At 48.0% G+C, this 25,184-nt stretch overlaps 2 protein-coding genes across 2 annotated transcripts; both read left to right on the top strand.

The window, feature by feature from the left end:
- The first annotated feature begins 598 nt into the window (after window positions 1-598).
- LOC110332419 (keratin, type I cuticular Ha5) lies at window positions 599-4,472 on the top strand. The gene is made up of 7 exons (XM_021213647.1): window positions 599-1,102; window positions 1,876-1,958; window positions 2,152-2,308; window positions 2,568-2,729; window positions 2,866-2,991; window positions 3,467-3,687; window positions 3,990-4,472. The coding sequence occupies exons 1-7, from the start codon at window positions 632-634 to the stop codon at window positions 4,135-4,137; spliced, it is 1,368 nt and encodes a 455-aa protein (XP_021069306.1). The 5' UTR covers window positions 599-631; the 3' UTR covers window positions 4,138-4,472.
- Window positions 4,473-9,996: 5,524 nt separating this feature from the next.
- Window positions 9,997-17,188, top strand: Krt32 (keratin 32). Its single transcript, XM_021213648.2, has 7 exons — window positions 9,997-10,516; window positions 11,481-11,563; window positions 11,718-11,874; window positions 13,130-13,291; window positions 13,374-13,499; window positions 14,113-14,333; window positions 16,756-17,188. Exons 1-7 carry the CDS (start codon window positions 10,034-10,036, stop codon window positions 16,883-16,885), a joined length of 1,362 nt encoding a protein of 453 aa, XP_021069307.1. The 5' UTR covers window positions 9,997-10,033; the 3' UTR covers window positions 16,886-17,188.
- The last annotated feature ends 7,996 nt before the right edge of the window (window positions 17,189-25,184 follow it).

Below are 25,184 nucleotides of genomic sequence, written 5' to 3'. Positions count from 1 at the left end.
AACAGAGCTCCTGGCAAGGAAGTAGGGGTGTGCCTGTCAAGGCTCTGTTGGGTTGAGGGTTACTAATGTCCCATTTTGTCCAGGACAAAAGGTTCCTCGTGCCACAGCAGCCCAGAGGAACCTGAAACAATTTGTAAGCATGGCCTATTCAAGAGCCTTTTATGTTTGCCCCTGTGACAAGACCCCCTGCCTTCTAGCCACTTTCAGGCTTGCCTGTTCCGCCCCTCCCTACCCCCTGCTGCCCATCAAAGGAGACAAAGCTGGAGAAAGCAAGACCAGGATGAGATTCCCACACCTGCTTAACAAGGAGGCTGAAGTCTGGGTTCCGATGACTGGCCCCTTTGAAGAGCTAGTGCAGACTGGGTCTTCCCAGGATGTAGGGCTATGGGGCCCACTCGTCCAACGGGGCTTCTGTTTTATGAGGCCGGGCTATGTTCACGGGAAGCTAAATAACAGACTAATGAGAGGTTTTGATAGAAAGTGGAATTAACTTTAACGAGGAGAAAACACTTTGTAAGGGCCAACCAACGCCCACTGGGGCAGAAGTATAAAGTCGGGCTAGGGAGCCGCTTCTCTGTGTCGGGGAGTCTGCTCTCAGAGATCTACTGCATACATCTGGGCTGCTGTGGCCATGGCTTCCAAATGCCTCAAGGCCAGCTTCTCCTCGGGATCTCTGAAGAGCCCGGGAAAAGCTGCAGGGGGATCCACTCGAGTGTCCAACATGTACTCCAGCAGCTCTTGCAAGCTGCCCAACCCTTCCCGGGGAGCCCGGAGTTTCTCTGTGTGTTCTGCAGGCCTGGGGAGAGGCAATTACAGGGTATCCAGCTGCCTCCCAGCTCTCTGCCTCCCAACGGGAGGCTTTGCCGCCAGCTACGGCATGGGTGGAGGTTGGTTTGGGGAAGGCATCCTTACTGGTAATGAGAAGGAGACCATGCAGTCCCTGAATGACCGCCTGGCCAGCTATCTGGAGAAGGTGCGCCAGCTGGAGCAGGAGAATGCCAGCCTGGAGAGCCGAATTCGGGAGTGGTGTGAGCAGCAGGTGCCCTATATGTGCCCCGATTACCAGTCTTACTTCCGGACCATGGAGGAGCTCCAGAAGAAGGTGAGTGGTTCAGAGTGGCTTCAGATCTAAAGGCTAGGAACGTGTGTGGTAGCAGCCCGACTTCCATAGGGAACTTTCGGAGGGAACAAAGCTTATTCGCGTCTGTGGCCTCTTCTATTCTTTCCAATAATCTTAGCCCAATCTATCAGATGAGGACAAAGTCAGACTCCTTAAGTGATCAGGATGGCAATCAGTAGACTCAGAATTTCAACATGGGCTGTATTAACTAACTGACTGTGTGACCTTTGATACCACCGTTCATCTTTCTGAATTTTAATGCCCTTGTTTTAAAGAGGCAAGTCAGTTGGGCTTGGTGTATTTGGTGAAGCTTAGGTACCCCATCTGCAAAGCAGAGAAGACACCTTTCTATATCCTCATTCCTGAAAAGACTCAGATGAATCCCAAGGGAGAGCATTTGTGACCAGAGAACCAGAGGGTAGCTGATGGCAGGGACCTGCTTTGGGCCCACGGCAGGCCTGGGGGACGGGAAGGCAGGGAGAAGGCTCATTCCCTCACACTGCAGTATTCCCTGGAGCCTTGAGGTCTCCCTAGCCCTTGGCTACACATCATGGGCACACCAAACTGCAATGGCTCTTAAGGTTCTGTTGTCTGATACAAGCTCTCATCTCTCTCTCATAAAGCTCCAAACTGTTGAGATTTCAGGATGGTAATCTGTCCCCTTCCACGGGTGGCTCTTGTCATATTTGGGGGTCGGGGAAGTTCCTATGAGCAGAACGTCCTTTCTTATATGAAATCACGTCTTTATGTCCCAGACTCTTTGCAGCAAGGCAGAGAATGCCAGGCTGGTGGTGCAGATCGACAATGCCAAGCTGGCTGCTGATGACTTCAGGACCAAGTGAGTTGTCCTGCTTGTCGCTGGACTGGGGCTGGTACAGCTGGACACTGATGAGGGTTGGGCTAAGGGTTTCAGCTGCATCCAGGATTGAGGCACTAAGAAAGAGCTTACAGCACCAGGCCAGTCTGGAGGTGGGACTTGACTTCAAGATGAATGAGATCACAGGTTTGGGTACCTTTCTCTGTGTCTACAGGTATGAGACCGAGGTTTCCCTGCGGCAGCTGGTGGAGGCGGACATCAATGGCCTGCGCAGGATCCTGGATGATCTGACTCTGTGCAAGGCTGACCTGGAGGCTCAGGTGGAGTCTCTGAAGGAAGAATTGCTCTGCCTCAAGAAGAACCATGAGGAGGTGAGCATGGGGGAAGGGGGTGAATATGAGGGAGGAGGAGGTGAGCATGGGGGAGGAGGAGGTGAGCATGGGGGAGGTGGTGGGCATGGGGGAGGAGGAGGTGAGCATGGGGGAGGAGGAGGTGAGCATGGGGGAGGAGTGAACATGGGAGATATGGGTAAGGGGAAGGAGCTGAATAGGAGGGTAGATGGGAATGGGAAGAAAGATGTGAGTCCAGGTGAGGCAGCCACCTGGAAAGAGACCCGCCTCTGTACCACAGGAAGTGAACTCACTGCGATGCCAGCTCGGCGATCGGCTCAATGTTGAGGTGGACGCTGCTCCACCCGTTGACCTGAACCGCGTTCTGGATGAGATGAGGTGCCAGTATGAGACCTTGGTGGAGAATAACCGAAGGGATGCAGAAGACTGGTATGACACCCAGGTCAGTGCAGCAGAGGTGGATGGGAAATCTGGAAGGCCTTCCTTGACTCCTACTCATGATTCCAAGTGATCTCTGTAATCTTTGAAGCTGAGGTCTCAGGGTTCCTGATTAGATCCTGTGTGCGTGTGTGTTTCAGACTGAGGAACTGAACCAGCAGGTTGTGTCCAGCTCAGAGCAGTTGCAGTCCTGCCAGTCGGACATCATTGAGTTGAGACGCACCGTCAACTCCCTGGAGATAGAGCTGCAGGCCCAGCAGAGCATGGTAAGCACCGGGATGGGGTGGAGCATCTGCTGAACCAAGTTGGAGGCACACAACCCTAGGTTCCTTGGCTATATGAATGGGCTCCAAGAGTGCAAATTCTTAGCTCAGGGCTTCTGAGCAGCTCTGTGCTACTGTGCAGAGAAGAAGGTATGAAGACCAGACACACATTACAACTGTCCTTGTGAAGGACAAGAGGCTCTGGTAGTACTTAACACACCCTGGTAGCAACTCCTCTGTGTAGATCACCTTCTGGGTAATTATCACTCAGAGGTACCATTGGGAAGGACAAGCTGTCTGGATCAAGGGGCTACAGGAGCTGAGTTGGCTCATCTTCATTGGGGTCTGGGTGTGCTTTCTTCCAGCTCAGCGACTCTCCGACTCTCCGAGCTTCCATCCTTGTATTCTGAAGTCCCACTTCATCGGTAGTTCTCTGGCCTCTAACCTCTACCTCTTCCCATAACCTTTACCCTCCCAGAGAGATGCTCTGGACTCCACCCTGGCAGAGACAGAAGCCCGCTACAGCTCTCAGTTGGCTCAGATGCAGTGCATGATCGGCAACGTGGAGTCCCAGCTTGGTGAGATCCGGGCTGACCTGGAGCGTCAGAACCAGGAGTACCAGGTGCTGCTGGATGTCCGGGCCAGGCTGGAGTGTGAGATCAACACATACAGGGGTCTCCTGGAGAGTGAGGACAGCAAGTGAGTATGGCTGCATGCTGCCACCCTTTTCAAAGTTCTTGGGGGGGGGAACATATGGTGCCCAGGAAAAGCGTGATACCCTGGTATAGGAACTTTAGGGGTTTTAGCTCTGGTCTTGGGACAAACTCATCCTGTTGCTCCTATGGGTTCTGTTTTCTCTCTGGGCACCTGTTTCCCTTGGGATAAAACAAGGAGACAGGATTTAAGAGCCACTTTCCTGGTAGTATATTCTCAGATCTGTCAGTGTTATTGAAAAGAGCGATTGGAGTATGATAGTAACCTGATTCTCTTCTGCCTCCCAGGCTTCCCTGCAACCCGTGTGCCCCTGACTACTCTTCCTCCAAGTCATGCCTCCCCTGCCTTCCTGTGGTCTCCTGCAGCACGGGTGCAGCTCGTACCACCTGCAGCCCCCGCCCTGTCTGTGTGCCCTGCCCAGGGGGCCGGTTCTGAGAGCAGCACATCCAGATGGGTCAAGGCCATGGCCTCCAGGGCTCCAACGAGGCCTCCAGTCAATCTGACTGTTCCAGCCCAAATCCCTCTGTTCTTGCTGGGCCCAGGCCCAGTCCCTGAGAAGATTCTCTGCACATAAATGCCTTAATGTTTCTTTGACCCTGTCAACTAGGGCAGGTTGTCCTTTGGGCCTGACTCCTCATCATTTCAACGGGCTCCAGGCTCTCTGTTCTGGGCCTGCTCCTTTCGTTCTGAGTATGATTTCCGTAGGATCTGAAATTTAATACAGCATATCTGAGGGTGGGGCAATAAAGCCGTTTGCTATGGTTCCCAGTGACTGGCTCACATCATTTCTGTGTTGGTTTGTGTCCATGTTGGACTTAGATTGACTGCTGGGTGGACACATGGGGGATGTTTGACCTAAGGTGACCCTGAAAATAAATGGGCCCCTATGCTCCTCATCGAGGGTGGTTAGAGGATTTCAATGGAACTTTTCTTATGCTTGTCCATGTCTGGGACAGTCTTGCGTGTTGTTATTCAGGCTTCATCTACCCCCCCCCCAACCCCTACCCCAAGACAGGATCTCTCATTATCCCGGAACTTGCCAAGTAGGTTGAACTGGCTGACCAGTGAGCTCCAGGGATACACCTGGTTTTGCTTCCCAAGCACAGACATTACAAGCATGTGCCACTATGCCTGGCTTTAAAAAAAAAAAGTGGATGCTGGGGATTGAACTCAGGATGTGGCAAGGCAGTCACTTTGCCCACTGAAGGCCTTTCTGTGAGGCTTTCTGCTTGGCTTCTCCGATGAAGACCTTTCTCCAAGGTCCCAGGGTGGTGACAATTGTTACCTACTTTTCTTCTTGGTGTACATAGTAACCCTTGGGACCCCAGCATAGGCCTGATGAAGCTGAGATAGCCACTTTGTTAGCCTGTGTATGCTCCTCACCAAGCAGTGGCATGTGTCCCATATTCAGGGTAGTTTTAGGGTTCATTCATATTAATTCTCCTCTTCCCTTGAAGCTCTTTCATGAAACCCTTTCAGTTCAGGAAATCTCATAATAGCCCACAATTACACTACACACAGGCAACTGACATTGAGCCTGAGTTGGTACTACGATGCCTAAGAAGGCTTGTGACCTGGGAGGCTCCTGTGTGCTCTTGGTACCTAACGAGATAATGACGCTCAGATGCAGGAGCCCTGGCATCTCCCCCGAAGCCTGTCATTTGTGCTCAGAATGTCTTCCCTCAAAAGACCAAGCAAAGGACCAAGTTCTCCCAGTTCTAATGGGAAAGGGACATGGGTGATGCTACACTTTCTAAGCTGGTCAAGAAGGCAGATTATCTCCAGAGGGACATCTGCTCCTTCAAGATGACAAAGGTACCCACTAAGGACCATGTGATATTGAGAGGGTGATCATGGTCCAAGGTGATTATGGAACAGTGAACTGGATTGATCTGGGCCAGGATCTGCCCCTTCCAGTCCTCAGAACAGTACACTCGGATTTTAGCAGCAGAATCCCCCTACTTCAGCTCCCTAAAAGGGCAGCTGCCAGCAGCCTGGCTCTAGGTGGCCTGTACCGCTGTTTGCTTGGAGCACAATGGCTGAATTTGCTGAGGCTCAGGCACCTGCCTTATTCACTTTATTCAACATACTCCTACTGAGCACCAATATGTGCCAGGCAGGGTGCTAGGTATCATGGGCAAGGGTTGGTTTATGGGAGGAAGGTCTTGATATAATACAGGAAGGACACCCACTTTTACTTACTGTATCTATGTATCTGTGTATCTATGTATCTATCTATGTATCTATCTATTTATCTATGTATCCATGTATGTATGTATGTATGTATGTATGTATGTATGTATGTATGTATCTATCTATCTATCTATCTATCTATCTATCTATCATCCATCTTTCTGTCATTGTCGTCGTCATCATCATCTATTTTTAATGATGGGAGGAGGATGTGGCATTAACGTAAGAAATGCAGAACTGGAATAGAGAGTCAGAGGTATCTGGGTTCACCCCAGCCTCACCACTGAGGGAGAGGGTTGTCAGGTTATAGTCCCCTTCGGAGTCTCAGTTTTCTCCTGAGGAAAACAGAGCGGGTAACACTTACTATGTTGCAACCTCCCCAGTACTTCACTGAGCATTCAGCTGGCATCTGGAAACTGGCCACCACTGGCTTGTCCTTCTAGTTGGATGCTCTGAGGGTGGGCATCTACTCTTCTCTGCTGGAATTTCACTTTGGGTGGGGGTAGCATTTCCAGGTAGCAATGCCAATTTACCTCAGGCCAGCCAAAGTATGTATGGAATGGTGGGGCTGGAGAGACGGCTCAGTAGTAAAAAGTTTGTTGTTTTTGCAGAGGATTGGAGTTTGGTTTCGAGTTCCAGCACCCATGCCAGGCAGCTCACAAGCACCTGGAAGTCCAGTTCCAGGGGCTCCGATGCCCTCTGGTCTCCATGAGCACCTCATCACATGTGTACTCTCCATGATGAACAAATGGAAAAAAAATCTAAACAACAGTAACCAGTGAACCAAGAAGTCGTATGTGTTAGTGTCAGTTTTGACTCTGACAGTGGCGGTCAGCAGTAAATTTTGCTCTCTTGACCACAGGCTCTAGTGAAGTCCCTCTCTTCTCAGGGGTGACCTCGGAATCAAAAGCCACTTCCAAGCTATCCCAGCTCCCGCCCCGATGGCGCTCACCAGCTCACACGGAACCCACCTTTTCTTATCTCATTTGCTTTTGCTTTTAACTTACAATCCTTTCTCCATGTGGCCAGATGTTTTCTCCTTTGTCTGAACACAGGAATGACCCAGAGAGCTTAAAAATAAAAATCTAATAAACCAAAATCACAGCACGGCAAAACAAAAACAAACAAACAAACAAATGAAACAACAAACAAAAAAACCAGTCTTACCTGCCTTGATCCCCAGAAATCCTGACTTAGTTGGCCTGAGATTTGCCTAGTTCTGGGGTATCTGAGAGCTGTTTGGGAACGCTAATGCAGAGCCAGGGTTGTGTGTCTGTGCATTAGTCAGAGGGCTTTTGGGTACTGTAACTAGGGAACTCAGGACAGCCTTTTCTGCTTCCTAACTACAGATGCATGTTACCAGCTGCCTCGAATTCCTACTGCCGTGACTCCTCTGCCATGATGGGCTATCCCCTTAGACCCGGGGCCAAAATCAGCTCTTTTTTCTATGTTGCTTTTGTCTGGGTATTTCACCACAGCAAAGAGAAGAGGATGACGACTACAGGGACGATGTGAGGAAACCAAGGTCCTCAGAGCTGGGCCTGGCTTCCATTTGCTTCATCTCCAGGAAGTGCTGGTTATGATGTTGAAGGGCGGCTGAGGTGTCTCATCTCATGTAGTTGTCATTACTCTCACGCCTCCCTCCATCTGACATCATCGGATCCTCTAAACTGTCCAGTGAGATGAAGCTACTAGAATTATGGCTGCTTTAAGGGATTAAACTGGAAGATTTTTTTTGAGAGGGAGGGGAGAGTCAGGAGAGTGGGGGTGAGACTCATGCTCTCACACATGCTTGGGTACATTGGGTATGTATGTATGTATGTATGTATGTATGTATGTATGTATGTATCTATCTATCTATCTACCTACCTACCTATCAATCATCTACCCATCATCTTTCTCTCATCTATCTTTCTATTCTCTCTCTCTCTCTCTCTCTCTCTCTCTCTCTCTCATCTACCCACCATCTCTCTCACTATCATCTGTCTTTCTATCTACTATCTATCTTTTTATCTATCTATCTATCTATCTATCTATCTATCTATCTATCTATCTTCTAATCATCTATCCATTATGTATGTATGGTATGTATGTATTATCTATCTATCTATCTATCTATCTATCTATCTATCTATCATCTAGCCATCATCTCTGTCATCTATCTATCATCTGTCTTTCTATTATCTATCTATCTATCTATCTATCTATCTATCTATCTATCTATCTATCTATTTTCATCTCTCTATCTATATCTGTATCTGTATCTGTATCTGTATCTGTATCTGTATCTGTATCTGTATCTGTATCTGTGTCTGTGTCTGTATCTGTGTCAGTATCAGTATCTGTATCTGTATCTGTATCTGTATCTGTATCTGTATCAGTATCTGTATCTGTATCTGTATCTGTATCTGTATCTGTATCTGTATCTGTATCTATATCTATATCTTCATCTCTTGAGAAATCATTTAATCAAAGTCAGTTTTCATAATGAAACCAAGATACAGGGAGACAAAGTGACTTTTAGAGGTTACAGCAGACATTGCAAGGCAGGATTGCTATTCTGAGTCCTTAAACAGTGATAGGGCTGGGAGGTATTATTTCCCATTCCCTGTCCTCTTACCGTTGCTTCTGAAGGAAGTACTTGGAAGGGTACAACAGGAGCTTATATCATCACATCTAATTGAGAAGAGAGTGTGATGATCAATTTCGAGCGACAATTTGATGGGATTTAGAATCACCCAGGAGACGCACCTCTGAGCGTGCCTACAAAGGTGTTTCTAGAGAGTTTTGAGAGTGGTGAGAAGACCCACCTTGAACCCATGCAGCACCATGCCATGGTCTAGGGCTCTGAATGGAATAGAAAGAAAGATGGGGGAGCATCAGCGTTCATGTCTCTGTGTTTCTTGACTGGAATCAGTGTGACCAGCTTCCTCAAGCTCCTGCTGACATGTCTTCCTGGCCATGATGACCTGCAATGCCCCCAACCTCAAGCCTTCCTTCCCTTTCCAGGGATTTTTGTTATAGCAACAAGGGAAGTAACTAATACAGGAGTGAATGCAAAAGTGGTGATACGACATGGGCAAGGAAGCCCACAGTGTTCATAGCTGGAACTGATTAGCATTAGTTCAGCCTGTTGCATTAAGGGAATGCCTAAGGCTTTATAACTGGGTATATCTGCTGCCTGTTCCCTAGCTCAGCACAGAACGCCCCTTTCAAAGACCTGATTTACAGGGCCCCACTGGGGTCCCAAACTGAACCGTCCCTTTTTACCTCTGTAGAAAGTAAAAGGAGACCTAGTTCTAACTTGTTCAGCCTCAGTCTTAATAGACAATAGCTGAACATTCCATGGTGGCTGCCCTCTTTGAGTGGAGGATCAGGAGAGAGTCAAGACAGAGTCTCTGCCTTTGGAGGGATTCCTGACAATGGGCTGCTTTTCCAAGGAGAAGTACCCTCACCTCTCCCGTTTTCATTTGCATCCAACTGAAAAGATGGCTTAGCTGCTTAGCTGTTTGTTTTTTCAGTTCCTTCCCTCCTCCATGATAGGTCCTTTCCAAAGGTGGGAGGATGAGACATATCTGAGGCTTCTGGTCTCTTTCCTATCTCTGCAGATTTATACCTTGGTATTGAGGCAGCTTCTGTCACCCACACATTTCCTTGTGAAGGGGCCAGGCCTCTTCCCACACGAAATGCTTTCATTAAAGGGGCATCTACCTTTCTGCAGGCTTGCAGCCTTCCCTAGGGCAGGTGCGGGTGGGGGTGCACTGGGCAAGGTCCATGGCAACACAGGACAGGCTACGGCAGCACTTGCTGCCACACCCTGGTAATGAGGGCCCAGGTGTTGGACTGGTCCTTTGAAGATGTGTCTTGATGCTCTCCCCCGGGTGACCGATGACAAGAACCCAGAGTCCTGCTTTAGCCAAATGATAAGTTTGGCCTCTTTTATGAGGAAAGGAACTCCTTATTGGAAACCAAATTACAAATTAATTATCAGTTTCCTCTGGGGCCAAGTATAAACATCAACACTCCTCCTGAGAATACTTTAGTGTGAGCCCCTTCACATCAAGAGTATAAAAAGGCCTGGGCAGGATAGAGTCCGTAGAGATCCAGGGAACTGCTGGGGCGAAAGGAATTCCCTAGCATGCCATCCAGCTGCTGTGTCACCAACACCTCATCAGCATCTCTCAAGAGCTCTGCACGGCCTTCCTCCGTCTGTTCCAGTAACATGGGCAGCAGGTCCGAGCTGTGCCTGGGTTATGTCTGCCAGCCCCTGCAGTGCATGCCCTCTGTCTGCATGCCGACCACCTACAGGCCAGCCAGCTGCCTTTCTAAGACCTACTTGTCCAGCTCCTGCCAACCCAGCAACCGCCGGCCAAATGGTTGCATCTCTAGCTCTATGGGGACCTATGGCCTGTTCTGTGAGGGTGCCTTCAATGGCAATGAGAAAGAGACCATGCAGGTCCTGAATGACCGCCTGGCCAACTACCTGGAGAAGGTAAGGCAGCTGGAGAAAGAGAATGCAGAGCTGGAGGGCAAGATCCAAGATGTCTACCAGGGGCAGGTGCTGACCATGTGTCCTGACTACCAGTCCTACTTCCAGACCATTGAAGAGCTGCAGCAAAAGGTGAGGGTGGGTTGTGAACAGACTAGCTGGAAGAAGCATCCAGAAAAGCCAGTACTCTGGATACAAGTCTCATTAATGTTTTCAGCTATGCTGTGTGTGTGTGTGTGTGTGTGTGTGTGTGTGTGTGTGTGTGTGTATGTGTGTGTGTGACATCCCTAGGGCATAGGATATCTCCTAGCTTGAACACTCAGCCAGAGTCCTGAATACAGGAAGAGCCCTGCCTTCAGGTCTATCATCGACATAGTACATAGCTTTGAAGGCCTCCTTCCTTTTGTAGACTTCAGTTTCCATCTTTGTAGAATGGAGAGATCAATAATCTACCTTTAAAGGGATATTTAAGGTAATTCAATAAACAATGCAAGTGTTTTGCACAGCCTCTGTATCTGTTGAATTTTCAGTAAATATTAAGAACTTCTCTGTCTGACAGTTGGGTTCTTCCCTTATATATTGCTTATGGAATCGATAATAGTATATTTGGAAGATTTCCTGGTTAGCTGAAGATAATCCTCCAAAGACAAGTCTACAGGCAAACACAATGTAAGCAATACCTCATTGAAGCTCTCTTCCCAGATGATTCTAAGTTGTATTAGTAGATGTGGGAAGAGGAAGTCCACTATGGGCAGCATCATTCCCTAGGCAGGGGGCACTGAACTGTATAAGAGTGGAACAAGCAAGCTGAGTGCAAGCAAGCAAGCTGAAGGCAAACAAATAAGCAAGCATGCACACAGCCATGCATTTATTTCTTTCTGCTCTTGACTGTGGATGCGATGTGACTAGTGTTTGACTTCTCTTCAATAATAAACTAAAATTGGAATTCTAAGCAAAATAAATTCTTCTTCTATGGAGCTTTTCTGTCGAGGTTATTTTATCACAGCAACAGAAATGAGGCTAGGACATCTCCACTGTGCTCTTCTTTTTTTCGTTTCATCCTGCATTCACCTACTCTGTGTGTCTTTGTTGGCAGGTGCTGTGCACCAAGGCAGAGAATGCACGGATGATCGTCCACATAGACAATGCCAAGCTGGCTGCAGATGACTTCAGAACTAAGTGAGTTTGGTAGGGGACATTGGGGTAAGGAGTCTTCCTCATATACTCTTGGGCCAGCTCTCTATTGGTTTCATACATTGCAAGCATTTTAAAGCCTTCCTGGAGTTCTGTATACCGTTCCACATTTTGGTTGCTGACCTTGATCTTTTTGTAGGTATGAGACAGAGCTGGCCCTAAGACAGCTGGTAGAAGCAGACACCAATGGCCTGCGCAGGATCCTGGATGAGCTAACCCTGAATAAGGCTGACCTAGAGGCTCAAGTAGAGTCCCTGAAGGAGGAACTTCTGTGCCTCAAGAGGAACCATGAAGAGGTGAGGTGAAATGTGAACCAGAGGTGGGTCTGAGCTGCAACATGAGAAAAACAAAAGGTTAGGAGTTGGAAAGCTGTTGAGTTGAAATGGTTAGGTAGATCATATATCCTTTCTGTAACTTTAAATGATTCATAAATGCCTTTTGAGTCCCTTCACCCATGAAACAGAGATAACTACCATATAGGGTTATTGGGAAGATTTAATGATACTACCTGGATTATGGATATGACCCAGCCCCTGGGCATGGAACACCTACATCTTGGTAGGTGCTCAAAAATGTATCTCTTCCTTCTGTGCTTTCTGGAGGCTCCAAGTTTCTCTAGCAGAGACCACGTTTGTCTTTTTTTGGTGAGGGCCTCATCCTAAAGGGAGAGCGGTATAGTGGGGCCCTAGGATGTTTACATTCTAGAATGTACACAGAGTCTGTCTGTCTTTGTCAGGCTGCATACTGGGTGAGAACCTCCTCTTCTAAGGGTTGGACTTGGGTGTTTTCCATCTCGGTTCTATCCCCATTCTTGCCCACCTCTTGTTTCTTCCATCTGACACACACACACACACACACACACACACACACACACACACACACACACACGATACTGTTTCTTTCCCCATTTTTCACAGAGACCCCTGTGCAGCAAAGACCATTTGGTGCTTTGGTCTTCCTTCTCTGGATTGACTCACACACCTTTCACTTGGGATTTGAACGGACAAGTGTCTCTGGATACTAGCTCGGCTTCCTTAGACTTGAATGTAAAATACCAACCAGTCACCATGTACTCCCTGCATGCCCTGGGGTACCTGACTCATCCAACTTAAGCCAGAGAGTTGGGAACTGTACCAAGAAGTCACTAATGAGGCATTATCACATACTTGGGCAGCTGCTGTGACAACTTTCTCTCACTGGCAGGCAAGCCTAGGGAGGGACCAGTTCTCATTTGGACCTTGGACCAAGTAAAGCCAGGCTCTGTGACCCTCCTTCCTTGATGGTTAGGGCTGCTGGCATGATGAGGAAATGGGGGAATACACGGGTTTCCCATCTTAGTCCAAATGGATAAAAAAATGTCTTTGAACTTGGCTTCTGCCCAAGTGACAAAAAGTGTCACCAGGAGTATTTATCTCGAGCTGGAAGACTGAGGCTCTGCAGTGTTGGCTTCAGTTCCTGAAACCCTCCCCCCCCCCCAACAATTCTGAGCTCTCCAGCATCTCTTATTATATTTTATGTATTTCTCATACCTTGGGTCTCGTGTCTTTTCAGGAAGTTGGTGTCCTTCGACAACAGCTCGGGGACCGCCTTAACATTGAGGTAGATGCTGCACCTCCCGTGGACCTAACCAGGATGCTGGAGGAGATGAGATGCCAGTATGAGACCATGGTGGAAACCAACCACAGGGACGTGGAGGAATGGTTCAATATGCAGGTGGGCACATCCCTCCCAAGAGGTTGAGCTCTTTAGTGTCCCAAGGAAGGGACCCCCAGCCTTCTCTTTCTCTTCCCTGCAGATGGAGGAGCTTAACAAGCAGGTGGCCACGAGCTCTGAGCAGCTTCAGGGCTATCAGTCAGACATCATTGACCTGAGACGAACAGTCAATACTCTAGAGATAGAACTGCAGGCTCAGCACAGCCTGGTGAGTGCTGCTGAGGGGTTCTCTGAGCTGGTGGGCGCTGGATCCAGGAAAGCACTGGCTATGGGATACAGGCATGTTAGGAGGGTAGGAGAAGAATAAGACTCAGCCACAGATTCATACCACCAGATGGCTTTCTTGGTTCTCTCAAGAACCAGCTCAGAGATAAAGGGACATGTTCCAATATGGATATCAAACATGGTTTCCCTAAGATGTCTATTATCTACTTAGCCTGACTTTCTGACCTCTTGTTCTTGATGTCATCTGGGGAGATTAGACAATCCTGACATCTCGGATTTTTCTCTAGACCAATGGGATCAGAGTCTCTGGAGGCTTCACTTGGGCCTGGGTACTTTTTAAGGGCTCCCATGTGAAAATTATCAGAAAGATATTAGAATATTTGATGAACTCCAACTCCAACCTGTGGGTTCAAACTCCGGTTCTACCACATACCGAATGCTTAACCTGGAGCAGATCACTTGATGTGTCTCTGGATTTCTGTGTCCACCGTGGCTTAGAAGAGAGGGGCCAAGAGACTTGGCTCTTCTTGTGTCTCTCTGAACCAGGCCACAGAAAGCAGCTGCTTCTTCATAGGTATGTCTTTCCCTTGCCTCAGAGAGACTCCCTGGAAAACACGCTGGGGGAGACGGAGGGCCGCTTCACCTCCCAGCTGTCCCAGATGCAATGCATGATCACCAATGTGGAGTCCCAGCTGGCTGACATCCGCTGTGATCTGGAGAGACAGAACCAAGAGTACAAGGTGTTGCTGGATGTCAAGGCCCGGCTGGAGTGTGAGATTGACACGTACAGGGGCCTGCTGGAGAGTGAGGATAGCAAGTGAGTGTCTGGGGAGAGTCCCTGCAGGGTGTCCACCAGGGACCTAGGTGGGGCCTAAGAAACAAGTCCATCTGTCTGCCTATACTCAAGGGACGTGAGCTTAGGGCCTGTCAAGATTAAGGCGACACCAGAAAGCTGGTATGCTCTAAAGGAAGTCAGGAAATTATATTTAGGCCACCATCCCAAACGTGGTCCAGAGGAGTCCATCCTTTACTTCAAGCTGACAAACTCCTTTCAAGTGCCTACTATGTATCATGCATCGCGCATCCTGGAGGATACTGAGATAGATGATGAGACATCACCTGACTTTAGATTGTTGCATCTGTCAGGTCACAGGCAGACAGACTGCTGGAGGTCATTCTGCAGGGAGGAGTTTTGGGGGGTGTTGGGAAGACAGGGGGTAGCTTAATGTGATTGACTTTGGGTGCGCAGCAGGGGAGAAGTGGTCAGCTGAAGCTCATCATGGATAACTAACGGCCAAGGACACACTGGTACATCAGAGGCCTTTGCTGTTTTGAGGGGATGGTAGAGTCAGAGTAATCACTCATCTCTCCACTAGCTGATACACATCTGGAACGCAGAAACAACAGGGCACATTTGGTTCCCTGGGCTTGGTTCATGGTAGATGCCTGATAAACGATTCTTGTTTGAACCAAAGCAAACTCCAAGCTGCTGTTTGGAAGATTATTCTAAGTGATGCAAGAAGGGCTGAGTGGGAGGGGAACCAGGTAGGGACAGTAGTATTCAGGAGCAAAGTGGAGATCTCTCTCTCTCTCTCTCTCTCTCTCTCTCTCTCTCTCTCTCTCTCTCTCTTTCCTGTCTTCCTTACTTCTTTCCTTTCCTCTTCCTCCTTCTTCCAAAAAATCTCTGTATGTGCACATGTATGTATGTGTGCATGTATAAATGTCTATATATGAATGTGGATGTGTGTGTGTGGATGTGTGTGTGTGTGTGTGTGTGTGTGTGTGTGTGTGGACAACCTCAGGTTTCTAGTTTGTTTGAGACAAAGTCTCTTGCTTACCATGACATACACTAGTCTAGCTGGCCCACAGGCTTCTGAGGATGGTCTTGCGTCTGCCTGCCCTCTCACCGTAGGATTACTAGGACTACAGACATATGCTGTGTCTGATCTTACGCAGATTCCGGGGATCCAGGCAGGTCTTTACACTTGTATGATGAAACCTTTACTCACTGAGACATCTCCCCAGCCCTCGTAGCCAATTTCTTGTTCAATATTTAGTTTCGTTTTTTTTTTTTTTTTTTTTTCTGTTACTCAGAATCCTATCCCTCCAAGGCAAGTGTTGTAAACTCACATGCTTGCAGGGCCAGGGTGTTGCCATCCACACATGATGTGGAGCCTGTGGGGCTGGTGGAAGCCAGTGAGCTTGTGCTATGCTCAAGGAGGGCAGTACTGTCCTCTTATGGCCAGTTCTACCACACAGGATGGAGGTGCTACTGGTCTTCCAGTCTAGAAAAGCTGGGATTTGTATATTTTTTAAGCTTTAAAAGTTCCCAGCTTTAAAATGTATTTAACAAATTGAAAAAAAGGATCCCAGCCACATTAAATAGTTAAGACTGAAAGTGGCCCTTGGGCCACACACTGGGCCTCTGAGCTGTTTGGTCGCTGCCCGGTGTCCAGGGTGGTGCCCTAGCCTGTCAGTCTCTGAGGTCATCCTGTTTCCTTTCGCCATGCATCCATTCCACATCCATTTATCATTTCCTCTTATTCAAGGCATTCTTATGAATTGGCAGCTCTATGCTGGGTGTACAGAGAGCACACATGCACAGCTCTGGACCTCAACTGCCTGGAAGGGGAGACAGACCAAAGTGGAGTAGCTATCACTATGGGAGGAGCTATCCGGTGCCATTGAGATATAGAACACTGAGATATGAGGGTTCGAGGGTGATGTGACCGTTGAGTTGAGCTTCTAAAGAAGAGAAGGAGTGGATTAAGAAAATGGTTATAGAAGAGAGACCTGGAAAGAGGAGACGTATGTCCCACAGCTTGATAGCTTATGGAAGAACTGGCAGAAGGCTGAGCTCAGACAACATCAGAGCTGTGAGATGTGGGGATGGAACACACTTGTCTATTAAAGAGGCTGATGGTTGTCTCAAGCACAAGTGGATGCTACTAAGTCTTAGGTAGGGGAGGAACATGATTAATTGCTGTCTATTGGAGATCCCTCTGGCTATCAATCTGCCAGGGGTTAGAAGGACAGGCAAGAGTAGAGTTGGGAGTGGGGATCAGCTGAGAGGCCACAGAGGTAGCACAAGCAAAGCGAGGGAGTTTGACATAAGGAAAGCCAGGTGGAAGAGATGTGCAGTGGAGCCATTAAAGAGGCTCCTGAGGGCAGAATTGTCAAGGTATGTTGTGAGCTGGGCTCCTCCACTAATTCTTCCCCGCTGTGACTTTTTCTCCTAGGCTCCCCTGTAACCCTTGCTCCACTCCCTCCTGCCAGCCTTGTGCACCCTCCCCTGGGGTGTCCCGCTCCGTCTGTGTGCCCCGCACTGTTTGTGTACCTTGTTCACCCTGCCTACAGACCCGCTACTGAAGCTTCCGAGCATCCCTCCGCGTGTGAGTCCCAGAGCGACCTGAGTCCTGTGGCCTGGTGCCTCGTCACACCGAGTCTGACCACAGTCCTGAGACCAAGAAGAGAGTGTGGCCAGCTTAGTTGCCCCTGACCAGAACCAGGAAGTGGACACTAGCAACTTGTTCTGACACTACATTGCTTCAACGCTGCCTCCTCTGTCTTCCTTGGGCAGAAGGTTCTCTTTGTTGGTGTTTCTGGTTGTCTTTGCTTTCTCAGAGTGCCTGTGTTTTCGGCTAAACTGCAAATAAAACTTAATTCAGTGGCCCTGCAAGTTTGTATTTCTTTGTTTTTCCTGATGGTGCCTTCATGACCCAACTCTTTTCATTTGGGCTTAGTGCCCGTGTTTTGTATTCTTGTGCCTCTTATTTTTAAAGTGTCAGTTATTTTTATGTGTACAGGTGTTTTGCTGGGCTTGTATGTATGTGTACCACAACCATGCCTGCTGCCTGTGGAGGCCAGAAGAAGATGTTGGATCCCTCATAGAACTAGAATTATGGATGGTTGTGAATCACCATGTAGGTCCTGGAAACCCATCTCAGGGCCCCTGGAAGAGCAGCAAGTGCTCTTAACTACTGAGCCATCTCTCCAGCCTGATTGTTTCAGCAGACTCAAGGGGGTATTTACTAAAAATGCTATAAATCTATTTAAGCCAGGCAATCACTCCAGAGCCAAGTAATAAGTGAATAAAGAGAGAAGGGAGGTAGATAGCTGTGCCAGAAACCAAGGTCAAACAACTGCAATTGAGACTAATACCCTAATAAACTTACCTCCTCATCTACCTAGCTGGCACAGTATGGTCATATATCCAATAGTTTTTCAAGGAGTGCTGCTGGGTGTCGGGTCTGTGTTAGAGGCTGGCTCAACCAACCATCAGGTCTCCAACACTGCTAGTGTTATCTCACCTAACCTCGCAAAACAAACAAAGAAACCCATCTCAGTGTATGAGTCCCAGAGGGACCTGAGTTCTGTGGCCTGGTGCCTTGTTACACCAAGTCTGACCACAGTCCTGAGACTAAGAAAAGAGTGTGGCCAGCCTAGTCGGCACACACTGCTTGACTAATTCACCTTCAGAGTATTCAGTGTTTGCAAACTGCAGTTGGGTGTGGAGGATGCCAGAAAAAAAAATGCGAGTGCTCCTCACCATCTAGACACTTAAAATTGGAGGAGGAGCTAAGATCAGAGCATGCAAAGCTCTGCCCCTTAAGCAGGGACCAAGCAATCATAGTATCAGCAGCAGTGATTGCCACCTGACTGCCACCTTGCTTGCCTTTTGGCTCCACTGGCAATTGCATAGATGGTTTCATGCATCTTAGGCAAGTACTCCACGGTTGAACTATATGTATCCCCAGCCCCACCCTCCCCCTTAAAAGTCCATTTAGCAAAGTCTCACTATATTGCTCAGGGTGGCCTTGATCTTGCCAGCCTCCAATTTCAATCTCCTGCATTGACATTACCAGGCCCCGTGCTGCCTCTTATGGAGCACTCACTATGCGTTCATCTGTCCTGATTTGCTGAGCATCTTATGAAAATGAACATGTGCAGTTCCCATGACAACCTTGGAAAGTATTGGTATTGTGTTCCTTTTAGACACAGGAAGTCAGGGCACAGAGAAGGTGTAGATCTATTGTCCAGGATTGCATGCGAGGAAAAAGTTTTGAACCATAGGCTAGCTGTAGGACATCATTGTTTTAAGCATCGTGCAAACTGCCACCCAGAAGGAATAAACACTGGGGCAGACTGGGAGGAAGTAGGCTGGGGATGGGAGAAAGTAAATTAGGGGTACCAAAAGGTTTCTTGTGGCCAGTGACATTTGAGATGGGGTGGGAAGGTTGAACAAGATCTACAGAGCATAGATAAGAATGTGGGGTCTTCAGAGAGGCGGTGGTCACATTTGGGAGCCCTGCTAGATGGAGCAGCAGGTTCCTGGGTGAGCAGTTGATAGACATAACTCAAAGGGAGGAAGTCATGGGCTGTGGGGTGGGGGGTGGGGTTCTTAGGAGTCCATAGAGAACCTGAGAGCTCTGCTGCAGGATTTGGGACCAAGGATGACCTAACCGGAGTGGTATCGTAGACCATTTCACTGAAGAGAATAGACAGGATGGCTGAGAGTCAGGGCTGTACATGAACTGTCTATGGGGGAACCGACAGGGTCTTTAGTAAGGCAATCACAGCAACCTTGGAAAAAAGGAAAGGGCTCAGTGTGAGAGGTTCTGTGAGGGACTGGTCTTGGCAGTGAACTGGCTAGTGCAGGCGAAGGAGGGAAGAGCCGAGATCTTACTCTCGGAACACACAGGTCTTCCTTAATGAGCCGAGTGAGGTTTTTATTAAGTATCTGGTCTCCAGCCTTGCCAAGAAATCATGAAATGTGGACTGGCTCCCATTGAGGCCTAGGGGCTCTCTAGACATGATCCTGCATGCTTGCCTGGCAGACAAGGCCATTAGTCTGACGGCAGAGACACAAATACCTTGCTGGGTTAGCTGTGGGTCCTGGTTTCATTTGCTGCAGAGCAGAGCGAGAGAGGCATCTGTTGTGTTGGGTTTTGTCATGACTGCACACAAACTGCACATAAACTGCACTCAAACCAGGACTCTTTTCTCTGTCAAACTTTCTTCCGTCGCACTTGGCTTGAGACACTTATATAGGATGTGTCAAAGCTTTGGTTCTAGAACCCAGGCCTATTTTGTCCAGTTTGCTAGCCATACCTAGCTCATACCTCATCTAACTTTTAACTAAGTAAAATTAAATAAATGGAGAGAGAAATCTGCCCCTCTCTTTCAGTAGCCCTAAGCAGCTGTGTGTCTCCTGCCTCAAGCACTGATTAGCACAGTGCAGAAGTTGCATGTTCTCACAACCACAAACAGTGCTTTTGCTCTGAGCTGCCCCAGACTCCAGACCAGAAGGAGCCTTCCAGACAGATCATTGTGCCCAGACTCTCCCATCTCACAGACGAGCAGTCTAAGACCCAGAGGGAAGGAAAGATATGTTCATCGACAGGCAACCAGCAGGACACAATGGAAGCCAAATGATTCTAGGCCAAGCCCAACATGTCTGTAAGCTCTTTATGATTTTTCCAAACACATGAGGCTTATTATTATTTCAAGGTAATAAATATTTCCCCTTCATTGTCTTTTGGTTTCCTAAGGATGGAGATATTTTCTCCAAGATGCTGAAACTTCCCTGGAAATATAGTTTTCTTAAAAGAAGAAAAACAACAACTTTGGCTCAGGGCGAGAGCATCCCTTAGGCAGTGGCTGAGAGTTGAGCAGGAGCAATTGCTTAGGAGTCCTAGGTAGGCTGGGAGTCCCAGGCTTCTAGACCTTTTGGGGACTTCTTCAGGCTCCTTCCCACCAGCATATATTATTGTCTAATCCAACCAGCCCTTCATCTCCACACCAGTGTCAGTGCAACTCGCCAAGACTTGTCTGACCACCCAGATGCCTATTAAAGTTTTAAAAATACAAAAGCGAGCCCCATAGACCAGGGCCTGGAATGTGTTTCCTGCTGTAAACTAGTGGCCAGCAAGCACCGTCCATGTCTGGTAGTACCTGCAAGATGACTGTGATTCTGACTGTCCTGTTTCTCCTATTGATGGGTCAAGAAACCATGCACATGGGCTTTGGGAAGTATTGATGCCCCACTAGCACCCGGGCCTCTAAGCATGTTTCTCATCTGAGTTTCTCAGAGGAACTCTGTCCTCATATCAAAGCCTTTGAGTCTATAGCCCTGGTTTATAGGAAATGTAGGCAGGGCATACAAAAGTATAGCAAAGTAATGACCATTTGGTCATATTTGATGTTTCAGGTCCTCCTGGAGTGGAGTTAGGGGAAGAAAGGATATGATTATCAAAGACACAATATTCTCTAAGGTCATTAGTCTGGGTCTGGGCCTATCATTCAATGCCCTAGAGAAAAGCTCCTCTTCTAGGGGTGATAGGCAGTTGGTCACATTGCTCATCTGGCCCAAGGGTGACATTTCATGAGAGAAAGACCAGAGGTTGAACACAATGTCGCAGAGATGGTTTGTGGACCCTGAATTATATAGAGTGAATTTCTCTTTCCCTTCTGTATCATTAGAAGCTATAATATGCTAAAACTATGTGTTTTCAACTTATAACTTGAAAATTATAAACAATAAAATAATTCTCTTGCTGGACATGGTGGAACAGACCTAGAGGACCAAAACCTGAGAGACAAACAGAAGGGTTGTGAGCTGAAGGCTAACCTGTCTCAAAAGAACAGCAGTAGTAACAACCACTGCCACTACCAACAGCAACCATAACAACCACTGCCACTACCAACAGCAACAGTAACAACTACTGCCACTACCAATTCTCCTGGGGAGTTTTGTAAACTTTAACACTCAAATGCAAAGATTTCAATTGAGTAACTAGAAAGTTTTTTTTTAATATAATTTGTTGTGTGGTTTTCTGAACAATATGGTAACTTTCTCTTCCTTAGCTACAATGAGGAAACACATGTATAATAGAATAGCTACCTGGCACAACAGAGAAGATCAGTGGCTTTGGCTTGAGGAACCCTAAGTGAGAATACCAATCTTGGTATTTCCATGTTGTGTGGATTTGGTAAATCTCCTAGTTGCTGCATCTCAACCCCCAGACTAACTATACACGCTTTGTACAGTTGTTGGGATATAAAGCCTGTGATAATACTTACACTCAATGAGATTGTTAAAGATCACCAAAATCTCTTCTTCTCATTTCCCCCAATGACAACCAAGGCAGTTGATTCGCCTTTTGGAGGCACTCTGAAGCCTAAGCCTCAAGAGTGGCCCATGGGCAGCCATGTGTCATTTTAGAACACGCAGATGAACCTCCAGTCTTGCCTAAACGTCTGGGAGGAGCAGAGACCCCAGCGTTCCAGCTTAGCGTCCATTTCTGGAATCTGGCTGGGTAAGGACCGAGTGTCCAGGCTCTACCTCAGCCCTCTGTCTCCACATCAGACCGTGCTCTAAGGGACCCAATATTTTTCACCCTTATTAATTGTGTTGTGTAGAACAAGGGGCCACAAATGGTAGCAGATTCTCTGAGGGCTACTGTTGTGGGTTCTGGCTAATGAAGTTTTCTGAGAACAGAGCCATAGCCTTCAATTCAATATTGCCTGGATCAGCTCTGCGCCATGGTGGAATTGAGTTGTTGCAGTGCCGAGACTGTATGGAGTGCTCCCTGGCTCTTTAACAGGAAATATTGGTTCATCATGGTATTGCGTAAACAACATGCAGGAGTTAGGAGCCCAGAGAGCAGCCATGGCTCTGTCATTAACTTGCTCCATGCCCCCGAGGATCCTATGGTTCTTCATTGGGTTCTGAAGCAGGGGAGGGCATAATAGCTAATCTTGATGATCAGTTTGATGGGATTTAGAGTCTCCTAGGAGACATAGCCCTGGGGAGCATCTGTGAGTGTGCTTCCATAGAGGTTTAATTAAGACACATCCTGCATTTGGATAGCCCTGTATCATGGGCTGGAGTCCCAGAGAGAAAATGAGCTGAGCAGTGGTATACATCTCGAAGTGTTTCCTGACTGTGGATGTCATGTGACCTGTTACCTCATGTTCTTGCTGCCATATCTTCTCAGCCATCAGAGACCGCACTCTTGAACTGTGAGTCCGAACATACCTTTCTTTCCTGAAGTTGTTCCTGTCTGGTGTTTGGTTATGGCAATGGGAAAAAATAACCCCCTTGGTGGCTAAATGGGTCCTCTAACCTTGTACCCCTCGCTATGGTACAGGTTCTTTAGGGGTTCTTTCCCTGGAACCAGAGGCCCCTGTGTTTGGGCCATCTGAATGTCCTGCTGCAGCTTAGAGAATGTCACTAGAGCCTAGTGGTGACTCAAAGAACACAGCGGAATGATCTTTAAGAAGATAAGACAACACCTTTAGCAAGACGGGGCAGTACCAGAAAATGCAGGTACCCTGTCTTTTATAAGCAAGGGGGATATATCTGCTGAAGAGCTGTTTCCATGCAGTGCTGGGGCTAGGGTTTGCAATATTACATCTGTTCACTCAGTGGGTGGACATAAGCTTTGGGCATAAAACCACTGTCATGGATGGGCATTCGTCCCTTGTAACCCATCTGCAAACCGTTTTTCTAGGATCATGGCTCTTGATGTCACAAGAGTCCCTCTTCTGTGAAGACTCTTTTTCTACTTCACGTAGCCTTGGGCAAGCAGCCACCCTAGAACTCTACCCAATGGCTGTCCAACCTTCAGTACTGGCACCCACTTCAAAGACAGATACTGATGGAATAACCCTTGCCCCAAACCTGTGGACGCTCTCAGTAAAAGCTGACATCTCAGTGCCTGGCCAGAGAAGAACAAAGGAAGAAGATTCCTGATCAGAGAGCTGCTGGCTGTTCATCTGCCTCTGCCACCCCAGGTCCAGAGTGTATCGCCCTGTGCCAGCGGGTAGAGGCCCATACAAAGAGCTGGTCTAGGTGTTGGAGGTTGAGTCTGGTATGGGGCTCAGCAGGGCTCTCTGAGGGAGTAACTCTGTGCTTGGAAAGTGGTAGTACTAATTGTGGAACATTTTCAGGGATGCCTCCTCCTTTAATGGCACAAAGCCCCCAAGTTAGCCTGTTCAGCAATCCAGAATGGAATGCTCTATCTAGGACCAGAGAAGAAAAGTACAATCTTTCCTATCTGGTCACCAGGCCTTGGGGACTGCTAATTTCTAGGACTGGATCTAGGGAGAACAACGCATATAGCACTAGTAAAGAGCATAGAGGGCCCCGGGTTCCTTGTCACTGGGTGGGTGGGTGGGGTAGTGCTTCTGGGGGACACCTAGTGAGAACCAACAGAAGGGGTTCTACAGCTCGAGAGTCTGGCTGAGGTGGCTCACAGACTGAGTAGGAGTCCTCTAGCCTAAACTATCTCTTGGTTCTAGGAGAACGTGATTCTGAGATCTTCTCTTCCCAGCCCCCACTCCACTTTGCATGCAGAGTTCTGTATTCACTCTGGAAGGCATAGGAGCTCCATTCTTGATGATAACTCCCCAGATGTCTGTACCAAAGAAGAGTTAAGGTGAAATGTGCTTCCTCCCACTCTGAGAATGTCTGTTCCCTGCACATGATTGACATGCCAGATGAGTCTCTACGTACCACAGGTGTGTGGCCTACCCACCCAGACCTCAATCATTCATCCACATCAACACTGTAATCCTGGTATTCATGTAGAAGAACCCACCCCACAGAAGGGGGGCAGTTCTTTGCTGAGCTCCAATATCTGGGCTCTAGTCCAGACTTCTCAAGGGTGTGGCGAAGACCTTGTAAGCAAACACATTACTAATTCCCCCTCGGAGTATTGCTATTTATACCAGTGAAATAAGTGGGCACTGTCCAAAGACAAATGAGTAATGGGAAAGTTTAGTTCTCAGGATGGCTGAGAAGGCCTGGCAAGCTTTTGCTGTTCATGAACAAAGCAACTCCATTAGCAAATCTCACTCTGTGAGATGTGACATCTCCCCAGGATCTCAGAAAGCAGATTGTATAATCCCTTCTGCCACAAGAGAAAAGGAGAATGCCGTGACTTAACTAAAACCTGCAAGGAGGCTCAAGCCTGCATGCCTATCTCCAAAGGGTTGCTCTTCACGCCAGCGTCTTTTCTCACACTCCTCCTTTCGCAGACTTCCAAGTCACCACTTCTCAGCCTCCACTAAAGTCAGAACCACCTAGAGAGCCGATATCTGGATTTTTTACTTGCAAGGATACTGATGCTGTTGGCCTGAAAGTGGCTGCGATCGGACTCCCTAGACATTGACCAGGGTAGTCTATTGCAAGTCCCATGCTTGGAAGCTGTTTGCACTGGGCTTAGAAGACGTCATGTCTGTTCCAGATGTTTCGCACCGCTGCATGTACAACTGTTCCCTGTGCTCTAAGAAGTGGTCAGCACATCTCACCACGAATCGCAAGTTCCCCGGGACACTTGTGCAAACCGTCTGTTGGTCCCGACCTGATACAGTAGGTTCAGGCTGCGACCTGAAAATGTGTATCTCTAAGAAGTTCCCAGGCAATGTTGATGCTAACAGCTAGAAAACTGAGCATTGGGAACAATTCTTTGGAGGATGACAAAACCTGCTTAGACAGGTGTCTGTAGAGCTCTGCCTGCAGAGCCACCGTGGATCCGAACCGGAGCGTGGGAAATCCTGAAAAGAGGAACAGGGCTGCAAAGGAAAAATTGGGCTCTGTCTAAGACATCCTGATCAAAGCCCAATTTTTCCTTTGCAGCCCTGTTCCTCTTTTCAGGATTTC

The sequence above is a fragment of the Mus pahari genome, chromosome 14 (assembly GCF_900095145.1).
Source record: "Mus pahari chromosome 14, PAHARI_EIJ_v1.1, whole genome shotgun sequence".
Classification (NCBI taxonomy): domain Eukaryota; kingdom Metazoa; phylum Chordata; class Mammalia; order Rodentia; family Muridae; genus Mus; species Mus pahari.
Note: the sequence above shows the minus strand (reverse complement) of the source record. Positions and strands in the feature narration are given on the sequence as shown.

What these genes read in the sequence shown, in the direction of transcription:
- Krt32 (XM_021213648.2), top strand. Translation starts at nt 10,034, where the DNA reads ATGCCATCCAGCTGCTGTGTCACCAACACCTCATCAGCATCTCTCAAG. An exon ending in AGGAATGGTTCAATATGCAG is followed by an intron (nt 13,292 to 13,373) that starts GTGGGCACATCC and finishes TCTTCCCTGCAG; the next exon opens with ATGGAGGAGCTTAACAAGCA. An exon ending in TGCAGGCTCAGCACAGCCTG is followed by an intron (nt 13,500 to 14,112) that starts GTGAGTGCTGCT and finishes CCCTTGCCTCAG; the next exon opens with AGAGACTCCCTGGAAAACAC.
- LOC110332419 (XM_021213647.1), top strand. Translation starts at nt 632, where the DNA reads ATGGCTTCCAAATGCCTCAAGGCCAGCTTCTCCTCGGGATCTCTGAAG. An exon ending in GCTGATGACTTCAGGACCAA is followed by an intron (nt 1,959 to 2,151) that starts GTGAGTTGTCCT and finishes CTGTGTCTACAG; the next exon opens with GTATGAGACCGAGGTTTCCC. An exon ending in AAGACTGGTATGACACCCAG is followed by an intron (nt 2,730 to 2,865) that starts GTCAGTGCAGCA and finishes TGTGTGTTTCAG; the next exon opens with ACTGAGGAACTGAACCAGCA.